The sequence below is a fragment of the Neoarius graeffei genome, chromosome 3 (assembly GCF_027579695.1).
Source record: "Neoarius graeffei isolate fNeoGra1 chromosome 3, fNeoGra1.pri, whole genome shotgun sequence".
In the NCBI taxonomy this organism is placed as follows: Eukaryota; Metazoa; Chordata; class Actinopteri; order Siluriformes; family Ariidae; genus Neoarius; species Neoarius graeffei.
This window is the reverse complement of record NC_083571.1, coordinates 88,429,934-88,442,275: the sequence shown is the minus strand read 5'-3', so window position 1 is coordinate 88,442,275 and position 12,342 is coordinate 88,429,934. Positions and strand designations below refer to the sequence as shown.

The following is a 12,342-nucleotide window of genomic DNA, read 5'->3' as shown; positions in this document are numbered from 1 at the left end:
TTCTGGGTTCAAGGCCAACAGGGGCCTTTCTGTGTGGAGTTTGCATGTTCTCCCCGTGTCTGCGTGGGTTTCCTCCGGGTGCTCCGGTTCCCCCCACAGTCCAAAGACATGCAGGTTAGGCTAATCGGAGGCTCTAAATTGACCGTAGGTGTGAATGTGAGTGTGAATGGTTGTTTGTCTCTATGTGTCAGCCCTGCGATGACCTGGTGACTTGTCCAGGGTGTACCCCGCCTCTCACCCATAGTCAGCTGGGATAGGCTCCAGCTTGCCTGCGACCCTGCACAGGATAAGCTGCTACAGATAATGGATGGAAGTTGCTAATTCATTACTTACCATTCATCCATGGCTGTGTATTCTACTGTTGACAAGATTTTTGCATGCTATATATACAACCCTGATTCCAAAAAAGTTGGGACAAAGTACAAATTGTAAATGTGTGTGTGTGTATTTACATTTTAATGTGCAGCCGTCCACAATTCACAAAAATTGCTACTCCTCCGTGAGTTTTCAATGAATTTTGATTCTGATTGTTTTGTCTGGAAGATCTAGTCAGTCTGCATAATAGTTACTCCTTGGTTTTGTGATTGCTACAGCCGTGTGAGCTACTGCGTCGCTGACACTCTGGTTTTGTACTGTATAACAAATGTTAAATATATAAATTCAAGTACTCTTTTCCTTGTGTGTATCTGTGTGCATACAGGATCTTTGGTTTTGTAGCGAGGAAGAGCGGGAGCAGCATGGAGAACGTGTGTCACCTTTTCGCTGAGCATGACCCCGAGCAGCCGGCCAGTGCTATCGTTAACTTCGTCTCTAAGGTGATGATTGGCTCCCAAAAAGCCAAATAAAGTCAAGCGTGCTCTTTTCCCCAGCCATTTTCATATTGCAGTCTGGATTGAGAGGCACATGGCAACTGTTTTCTTCCAACTTGTGGACATGTGGACTGGTGTCACCAACAAAAATCAACATTTTGTACCTATAAAGGGGACATCAAGACTACTGCAAACTAATAAAGACTACAAACAGACTGTTGAGGACTAGAGCATGGCCTTTGCACCTTAAGGCCACACATATGAGCTTGACGGCCTTGAACGCTCCACAGGATGCTCTATGCCTTTTATACAGATCGTCCGATAGAGGGCGTCCTATCATCTCAGCTTAAAATAACTTTAAATTACCAGCTGTGTTGCTTGCAAAAAAGAAGCAGCATGTGATCTACATACCAGAGTTACAGTCTTTACTGTGCAGACGCTGCAGGTTGTGTGAGAATGCTTTCCTGACTTCGTTTCCAGGAAAGTCTTGATTTGAAAAATCATAAAATGCAAAAAACGTTTCGCAGCTCTGTTTCGTTTCTTGGTGCTTTCATGATAATGGCATGCAGCAAACTTGAGTAAAATGCACTGCTTCTTGAATTAAACAGAAATCCTATAAGTGGTATTGAATCATTAGTTTTGCTCTGCCAAAGGTAATTCACTCAAACGTCAAAAAAATAGTTTGTTTTTTTTTAAATAGTGTGATCAGTGTTTAGATACATTTTACAGATAATCTGGGCTGCTAAATGAGGCAAACTGTTTAATATCCATTGAAAAAAAGTAGTTTTTATAGAAGCTTGAACAGCCCTCTATTTAAAAAAAAAATCTTCTTGAAACTGGACTGTAGCCTGACTTTTTTTTTTTTACAAAGCCTCTCTGTTACTGCCATAAATTACATATGAAATGTTTTTACTTGGCTATTTAAATTCTGATATTAATAATTAGTGGCATTTGGCATATTCTATTGGTAAAATATGTATCATATGCATCATAGCTCATATTTTGTTTATGCTTCTTTTATGGCTTGTATTCGGCAGTGCTTGATTATAAATTGTCCATAGAAACACTCTAGTGTGCTTGGAATTTGATTACTAAATCAATCGAGTTTGTCGATTGAATACTGACTAACTATTTTTAAAATCCATTTATCAACCTGGTAAGATTCCTGATCAATCATGTTTAATGTAAGTGCAAATATTTATTTTTCAGCATTACGTTGCATTATGATCTGTTTAGAAAATCTGTGTATTCATCTCATAAATCATAATCAACCCACTGATCTGAAGGATTTTCTTCCTTGTCAGTGAATTTCTCAACAAAAATAAAACTCCTTTTTCCATTTCTGCTCCTAGATAACCACATAACCAGTACATTCATTATAACTGAGAACTTATAGTGCAGCTTCCATACTGTGTATTATTTTTTATATTTGCTCAGTTTTCTTTTTGAATGTAATGTGCTCATGTGCTTTGAAGACTGTGTGTTGATTTCTGTTTCACTTTCTATATGTACCTTCTGTCAGCTTTTGTATGTTTTTCCTCTCTTAATGCAGAAAGCTAACTAGTTGATGAAGAAAATTATTGTCAGTATTTTTAGCAACATTATTGATTATTGGTTCTTTCAGCCTTGTTAAGTCTCCCCCACTGCACTCCCCCACAGTGATGATGATGAATTCTAGTTGCTACTTACTGGGTATAAAACACAAGTTTACTGACTTTAAACAGCACCTAATCAACATATACAGTGTATTTATTCTGTAAAGAAAACTGCAAGATGCTTTATGTCAAATAGATCTAGAACTTAGACCCCAGGTTTTAACACATACACATTTTTTTTTTTCAGTATGAAGGAATGGCAAATACTTTAACCTTTTATCGCTTTCAGTTTAAATATCTCTCTCTCTCTCTCTGATAATCTCCACCCAGGTGTATTTCTTGTAAATGATGTATAAATACAATATGACTGCATCCTATATTCTTCTTATATAATAAAAGCAATTTGACAATCTAGTGTCATTTGGCAATACATGAAAGCTGACATGTTTCAGTCAAAACCAGCAGGTGGCAATACATAGTTAACACACACACACACACACCATTGAAAAAATTAGTAATGCAGATGAAACAATGCTATGAAACACCGAAATCTAATGCTAACTTCAGTATCCAAAGAGTAAGCTTTTAGTTCTTTGATTTACAACTTTTGTGATTTCAAAAAAAAAAAAAGCTTTCCTTGTGGGGACCTGCCAAATGTCCCCACAAGATCAAAACGGTCAGATATTCATATCATTGGTCTTTCTCTCTCTCTCTCTCTCTCTCTCACTCTCTCTCACACACACACTGTTTAAAATATAAAATTGAAATGAGTCCTAAAACATACAACCCCAAATCAGAAACGTTTGGGACGGTATGGAAAATACAAATAAAAAAGAAAGCAGTCATTTTAAAATTTATTTTGAATTGTATTTCATTGCAGACAGAATGATGAATCATGTTTTGTCTGGTCAACTTTATTTAATTTATTAAAGGTAAACTGCCTTTCAGATTTTTCAAGTGTAGGCCATAAAAAGAATTTTCCCCGACACCCAATTATTTTTGTTTAGTGAACCGAAAGCTTCTGAGTTCGAATCACAGACTTCCAATTTTATTAGTTTTTTTAAAATAGAACAATTAATGAATTTAGAGCCACATGGCCCTAAATTCTCCGCTGTTTTTTCCTGCTTCACCATGACACACAAGTCATTGTGGGATACAAATTTGAAACAGGAGAGAAAAATGGAGGATGCAAATGAAACGTGAAAGACCGACTATAATAACGGAAAGCAATAAGAAAAGACGTTATGTTATGAAGGAAAGGAAACACAGGACCAAACTAATAAATGTCAGCGAGCACCTCTGTGTGATCAGCTGTTCGTTTAGCAACAGAATGATGTAACTGTCAGTGCACGGTCAAAGGTAACCCTGTAGATGGCAGTAATGCAACACTGGATGCTAGCTGCTGTAAAACCCAAAAGAAGAAGGAAAAGAAGACGAAGCAGCTAAACCTGCACATGAACACACAGACTTCCTCTGTCTGCTTGACTGCATGAAGCGAGTGATTTCATGCATATTATTTGCTAGGGAATCCCTTCAAATTAAATAACTTCCCAGCCACAGAATGGCCTGGGGTTTTATTTATTTATTTATTTTAGATATTACAGAAATAAGCATATATCGCAATGACCAAATTTCAGAGAGCACTAAACTTCACCGATTTTATGAAAGTGAAAGGCTGTATAACTTTAATATACATCCATTCCTGTGTTTCAGACCTAAACCCATTCCAAGAAAAGCTGGGATGGGGCAATTTAGGGCTAGTAATGCGGTAAAACAAATAATGATGTGATTTGAAACAGCTGATTGTAATAACGATTGGGTACAAAATCAGTATTCAGGAAAGGCCTAGTCTTTGAGGATCAAAGATGGACCGAGGATCTCCAGTTTGTCAACAAATGCATGAGAAAATTATTGAAATGTTTAAAAACAATGTTCCTCAAAGAAAGATATATAGGAAGGAATTTGGATATCTCACCCTTTACGGTGCATAATATCATTAAACAATATTAAAATGAATCTGGAAGAATTTCAATGTGTAAAGGGTGCAAGCCAAAGCTGAACACTCGTGATCTCTGATCCCTCAGATGGCACTGCATCAAGAACCATCATTCATCTATAGCTGATATAACCACATGGGCTCAGGATTACTTTGGCAAACCTTTGTCAAGCACTACAGTACAGAGTTACATCCACAAATGTCAGTTAAAACTTTACTGTGCAAAAAGGAAGCCTTACATTAATTGTGTCCTGAAGCGCTGTCGACTTCTCTGGGCTTGGAGGCATCTGGGATGGATCATCACACAGTGGAAACATGTATTGTGGTCAGATGAATTAGTATTCCAGGTCCTTTTTTTTTTGCAAGAAATGGACGCCATGCGCTCTGGATCAAAGACAAAAAGGACCATCCAGACTGTTACCAGCAACAAGTCCAGAAGCCAGGGTCTGTCATGGTATGAGATTATGTCAGTGCCCTTGGTAAAGGTAACTTAAACTGCTGTGATGGCAGCATTAATGCAGAAAAGTACATTGAGATTTTGGAGCAATATATTCTGTCTTCAAGACGACATCATTTCCAGGGATATTTCAACAAGACAATGCAAAACCACATTCTGCACACATTACAAAGGCATGGCTGCAGAAGAAGAGGGTGCCTGTCGCCTCTGTCCTCAATAGAGAATGTGTGGTGAATATTGAAATGAAAAACACAACAAAGACAACCCTGTACTGTTTCACACCTTAAGACCTGTTTGCAGGAAGAATGGGACAAAATAACACCTGAAACACTTCACCACTTGGTGTTTTCAGTCTCTAAACACCTTTTAAATGTTGTGAGGAGGAATGGCAAAATTAAAAAGTGATCAATCATTTCAAATAATGTGCTGCTGTGTTGTTTTGAGTGCAATACAAGTCAGAGATGATTTACAAATCATTGTTTTCGGTTTTAATTTCAATTTCAACATACCATTCCAACTTGTGATTTGGGGTTGTAAATAATTATAGACAAATTCAATTCCTTTAAAAGGGAGACAATCATTTACACTTACAACCCCAATTTAAAAAAAAAATTTGGGATGTTGTGTAAACTGCAAATAAAAACAGAATGTGACAATTTGCAAATCATGGGAACCCTATATTTCATTGGAAACAGTTCAAATACAACATATCAAATGTTAAAAGTGAGAATTTTTAAAAAAAATATATGCTTATTTTGAATTTGACATCAACAACATATTTCAAAAAGTTGGGACAGGGGCATGTTTACTACTGTGTTGCATCACCTTTACTTTTAACAACACTCTGTAAACATTTGGGAACTGAAGAGACCAATTGCTGTAGTTTTGAAAGAGAAATGTTGTCCCATTCTTGTCTGATGTACAATTTCATTTGCTCAACAGTTCAGGGTCTACTTTGTCATATTTTGCGCTTCATAATGCGCCAAATGTTTTAAATGAGAAACAGGTCTGGACTGCAGGCAGGCCAGTTTAGCACCTGGACTCTTACTATGGAGCCATGAAGTTTTAATATGTGCAGAAAGCGGTTTGACATTGTCTTGTTGAAAGAAGGAAGGCCTTCCCTGAAAAATATTTGTCTGGATGGCAGCATATTGCTCTGAAACGTGTATATATCATTCAGCATTAATGATGCCTTCCCAGATGTACAAGCTACCCATGTCATGTGCACTAACGCCCCCTCATACCATCACAGATGCTGGCTTTTGAACTGTGCACTTATAACAAGCCGGATGGTCTCTCTCCTCTTTAGCCTGGAGGACATGGTGTCCATGATTTCCAAAAATAATTTCTACTTTTTATTTGTCCAGACTTCAGGACAATTTTCCACTTCACTCAGTTCATTGTAAAAGAGCTCGGGCCTGGAGAAGGTGGTGATGTTTCTGGATATTGTTTATATCTGGTTTTAACTTGCATTTGTGGATGGAGTAATAAACTGTTTTCACAGACAATGGTTTTCTGAAGTGTTCCTGAGCCCATACAGTGATTTCCACTAAAGACACATCTACTTTTAATGCAGTGTCACCTGAGGGCCTGTAGCCCTTAGCAAAAAGAAGTTTATTCAAGTGTACTATGAGTATACTTATTTTTTACTAAAACTGAGGAAGTATACTTGAAGTTGACTTTTTATAAACTATATTTTATATACTTAAGAATAGTATAGTGAAGTATACTTGGCTTATACTGAAAAGTATAAACAAAAGTCTAAGACTAAGTACATTAATACTAAGACTTACACTTATACTTTAATACTTAAACTTATACTTTAGTATACTTTTTACGTTTTTCTGCCACAAAGTACTAATACTTAGTATATCTTGCTCCAAGTGCATAATAAGGTCAAGTCATTGACTCATGCTTAACATTTAATTTATATATTAATATAATATAATGCTGGAGTTTAAAACTTTACAGTATGTGTGCTCAATTGCATTATTTTTATGTACCTTAAAATCATACACAAAAACAGAAGAACTTTTGACTTGACTTTATTGATCAATTTCTCCAGTAAGGAAAGACTTGATTTCGTAGATCTTTCTTTTTGAAATGTTTGAAAATATATCAAACTTGTTTTCAACATTCTGTCTTGTGATTTTGTAAAATCACACTCTTGTGTACATACAGTATGAGTAAACTTTAAGAATACATTAAGGAAGTATATTTCCAGTATATAAATAGTAAGCTACAAGTAATATGCCAAGCAAACTTAAAGTATAACAAGTAAACTAGTGAAATAACCAACATTTATAACAGTATACTTAAAGTATACAATAATAAACTAAAAATAGGGACTCAAAGTATCTACTAAGGGGCGTTGTGGCTCAGTCGACTAAGGTGCCATACCATAAATCTGGGGACCTGGGTTCGAGTCTGACCCAAGGTCATTTCCCAATCCTTCCCCCATCTCTCTCTCCAGCTCATTTCCTGTCTCTATACTGCCCTATCCAATAAAGGTGAAAAAAGCCCCCAAAAAGAAGTCTATAACTAGTACAATGGCAGTATATCAATAAGTGTACTTGTGGTATACTTAAAGCATACAAGAGGGATATAGTGGAGCAGATAACTAAAAAAATCCTTCAAATGGTGACACAAGCATGAAATTTTGCACAGATACCCTCCTGGATATACTCTTTCAGATTAGGATCCTGGCCACGTGAAAATTCAAGATGGCGACCTTTTTTCAAGATGGCCACCATCCGTATCTGGCAATCTCACACCGAGACCATATATCTGTTGAAATAAACATGCTTTTTCCATTTAAATGAACTTTAAGTCATGGGATTGTGATCATGAACTGTTTCCCACAATCTACCATGTCATTCAAGATTTAAACAAAGAAGACCTCCAAGTCCAACCTAAACTATCGGAGCTAGGAGAGCCCAGCTCTGCCTGCTCCGTATCCAGCCACAGACCAGCAGTGGCACTGGGCACAGCCCAGTTATCATGGGGCCACCAAACCAGGCGAACCTGGCTCCAGCCCCAGAGAAAATAAAGAAGAGAAGAAAATGTTGTTCTATTATGCGCAATCAGTGAAGATATCCAACAAAAAAAAAATTAATTGCATTGAACTGCATTGAAAAGAAAGCAACAGGATTCGATTTGTTTTACTTACAGTGACATCTATAACTTCTATGTTATCTTATCTCGTATCTGTTACTGCCCTCTAGTGTTATCTTAATATCTACATTAGTAATACTGTTACACAATCTTATACATATCTTATAACTATAAAACACTTATGACTAACTTAACTCTAACACTTAACTCTAACACTTAACTCTAAAACACACTTAACTCTAACACTTAACAACACTTAACTCTAACACTTAACTCTAACACTTAACACTTAACTCTAACTCTAAACACTTATGACTAACTTAACTAACTTATTTGCAACTATATAAAAAACCTTTAGGCTGTAGGAAGTCACAATAATCCCAAAAGTGATGGTCTGACAATGCATGCCATCCACCAAAAGACAAACAAAATCAATGTGCAAAATTTATCTACAGTTCACATTTGCAGGAGCAGAGTGCTGTGCACACAAGGCCCAGCCTGAAGCACTTGCATCTACCACGGCAGCTGGTTTTGCAACCACATTTGGTCAGTTGCTCACAGCTCTTGGCTATGGGAGCATTGGCCGTCCAGAAAACGTGCCACTGTTCACCAGACTTCTGCCATCCCCAGTCAGCAGGACTCTCAGGTTCAGGCTGACACAGGGTTGCCTGGCCCCACACACAACCGGCCTGGTAGGCAGCACGCTTGGTATGTTGGAGAAGAGCGGCTTTGGTTGGCGGGATGGCCTCATAAGGTCGTTGTTTCCTGGCAAATAATTCGAGCCATTTTGGGCACCACATTGAAGGCTAACCTTCTTAAATTTATATCAGAGATAACAAAATCTGTAAAATTAGCATATAAGAGCATAAACATGGTTCACTTGGAAAATTAAATTAAGAAAAGAGGGAAAATAACAAAAAATTGTCACATTCGGGCAGCCATCTTGGAAAATGGCGGCCATCTTGAATTTTTGGCGTGGCCAGGACCCTTTTCTAAAAGAGAGGACATTAATGGCCCTTTTCCACTACCCTTTTTCAGCTCACTTCAGCTCGCTTCAGCTCACTTCAGCCCGACACGGCTCGCGTTTCGACTACCAAAAACCAGCACGACTCAGCTCGTTTCAGCCCTGCTTAGCCCCTAAAACTTGCACCGTTTTGGGATAGGGCTGAAGCGAGCCAAACCGTGCTGACTGAGGCTGGGGGCGTGAGCAGACACTCCCCTGTGCACTGATTGGTGAGGAGGAGTGTCCTCACATGCCCACACACGCCCCGCGAGCGCGCTGGGATCTGTAAACACCGCAAACCCGGAAGAAGAATAATTATGAATTACGAGAATTTCTGAAGCCTTATGCGCCTCGCCTCATCTATACGCTCTTGCCAGTATCTGTCCGCGTTGTCGGTGACAACAAGCCACAGCACCGAGACCAGCAACACTAACGACTCCATGTCCTCCATGTTTATTGTTTACTATTCGGGTCGTGAGACTACCGCTTAAAAGCTCACTGAATCAGTGACAGACAGAGCATCGTGGACGAGTTCGCGGAGCGCAAGGCTCGTCGTATGCCCTTCAAATAATGCGCGCAGTAGGCTATTGATGTTTTATTATGAGCCATGTACAGTATGTCGCCTAATGTTTTTTTTTGTTTCTGAGTTACATGTTCGTTTGAAGGACTTAATGTACAAACTAACATAGTTGCACCCCGGAGTGTTGAAATTGGTAAACACAGTGCATTCAGTGAGGTTTGCACCGCCCTCCTTTTATTTCTGACTCTTCCTGTCAGCGTTGCAACCTCTGAGCGCTCATTCGTATGCCCTTCAAATAATGTGCGCAGTATAGGCTATTGATGTTTTATTATGAGCCATGTACAGTATCCTAATGTTTTTTGTTTCTGAGTTACATGTTCGTTTGAAGGACTTGATGTACTAAATAACATAGTTGCACCCGGTAGTGTTGAAATTGGTAAACACCGCAGTTGCGGAGATTTTGTAGCCTAAAATGATGTTATGATAAGCTTTAATAAAGGGCCCGGTCATTTGCCCCGCCCCCGGCCCGGCTCTGACTTGTTCCGCCACTGTCACTGATGTCACTGTTTGCGCTGCTTAACGGCATCACATGACGTCCACCCACTTTCGCTAACTCCACCCAATGTGTCCACCCACTTCCAGCCAGCACGGTTCAGCGCGGTTGTAGTCGAAATGCAACTCCAACAGCCCCGCTCAGCTCGACTCAGCTCGACTCGGCACGGCACGGCTCAGCCGCGTTTGTAGTGGAAAAGCGGCAAAAAGCATATTTGTGGAGAATTTCATGCTTGTGTCACCATTTGAAGGATTCTTATGAAATATGCAATTAACCGCTGCACTAATATACCTAGTATATAGATGAGTGTACTTGTTGTATACTTTAAGGTGTACTTTTGCAAATTTTAAATTAACTTTAAAGTATACTTTTATAAACTTGAAATGTTCCAATTTAGTCCAAAAAAGTATTAAATTTGTATACTTTCTAGTACACTAAAAGTACATGGTCTGTAGTATACTTGCTACACTTATACTGAAGCATACTTAATAAAATGAACTTTAAGTATACTACTTTTTGCTAAGGGATATCCCAGGCATCCAGTATCAGTTTTCAGCCTTGTCTCGTGCATACAGAGATTTCTCCAGATTCTCTGAATCTTTTAATGATATTATGTACCATAGATGATTTGATCCCCAAATTCTTTGCAATTTTACATTGAGGAATGTTATTCTTAAATTGACTGCCCACGCAGTCTTTCACAGAGCAGTGAACCCCTCCCCATCTTTACTTCTGAGAGACTCCGCCTCTCTGGGATGCTCTTTTTATACCCAATCATGTTACTGACCTGTTGCTAATTAACCTCATTTGTTATTTTTAGCATTACACATCTTTTTCAGTCTTTTGTTGCCCCGTACCAACTTTTCTGAAATGTGTTGCTGACATCAAATTCAAAATGAGTATATATTTTTCAAAAAAACCCAATAACATTTCTCAGTTTCAATATTTGATATGTTGTCTTGCAAGAAAAGATGAATATCTACATTGAAAACACTAATGATGGACCAATCCATAATAACACTGCTCTCTCTCTCTCTCTCTCTCTCTCTCTCACACACACACACACAGAAAGAGAGAGAGAGAGAGGGAGAGAGAGACTCCCTTTCTCTGGCTTTGTTTATTCATTGCCTTTGTTGCCTCTTTTCAAGTCACAGCATGCTTGACTAAAAGTGAAAGATTCATAATCTGGGCTTTTTGATGCTTTAGATCTTGTGTGTATGAAGTGTGCCTCTCAAGAATGGAGGTGTTTGAGGTGTAATGAATGTCTCTCACACACATACACACACACACTGCTATAAACATTGTGTGTGTGTGTGTGTGTGTGTGTGTGTGTGTGTGTGTGTGTGTGTGTGTGTGTGTGTGTGTGTTTGGATTAATGCCCAGCTGGAATTTTTCTTCAGCATGAGGAAGTATGAAATGAGCTCAGACTAGAGTTGGTACTGACAAATTGCATTTAGTCTGTTTAGTCTGTTTTGAGTGTGTGTGTATACATGTTCTTAGGGATTGGGTTAGTGTCTCAGACAGAGAGGTGTTAAGTTCTATCCTTAAAATGCTGTGAATTTTGGACAGTAATAACAGGCTGGATGATATGTCGTACAGGATACAAATATTGTGATAACTTGCATCACAGATGTATCACAATGGACTGTCCCTAATACTTTTCTAACATTGACTAATGACATCAGTTTGAAGTAACAAGTTTTAAAGTCTTCAAGTATCACTATATATTCTTCTCATAGACTGGGACATTGTTATGTTATCTCTTGTGTCTCCATATGGAACATGTGTATTGTGTTTGGGTTGTGTATGCATGATGTACGTGATGTTTGGGGGTTGGTGACCTCTGTGTTTAGCTTTAGAATGTAGAAATTAGTTCTGCTTAGAAATCTGAGGTTGGGGGGTTGGTATATGTATATGTAAATGGGTGTCCAGAGGGGGTTCATGTTAACTTCTGGTGCCTACGTGAGCTATGGGGGTTGGTGTGTATAACTTGAGCATGCATTGTCATGTCTAAAAAACAACTTTTTTTTTTATATAGAATTGTAAAGTAAGCCTTGTCAGGGAAATTAGGTGCCATTTTGTTTTTAAAAGGTGCAGTGGATACTGTTACATCGCTCCTAGCATTTCGAACCCAGCTCCACTTGTATTTTTCCACACTTATCAACATGAATTCAACAGTTAAGATCTTGTTGTATATCTAATTAACTGTTAATCACCCCCTATCCACCCACACACACTTCTTTGTCAGGTCATGTCATATCCCAATCCTGTGGGTGTGTGTGAAACAGAGAAAGT

At 38.5% G+C, this 12,342-nt stretch overlaps 1 protein-coding gene across 1 annotated transcript in view; it reads left to right on the top strand.

Moving 5' to 3' along the window:
• tns3.2 (tensin 3, tandem duplicate 2) overlaps positions 1–2,778 on the top strand; it is a 135,379-nt gene extending 132,601 nt beyond the window's left edge. The window contains exon 27 of the mRNA XM_060917613.1: positions 701–2,778. Coding sequence (XP_060773596.1) covers positions 701–845 — 145 coding nt within the window. The 3' untranslated portion in view covers positions 846–2,778. The remainder of the gene's footprint in view (positions 1–700) is intronic.
• Positions 2,779–12,342: the final 9,564 nt, after the last annotated feature.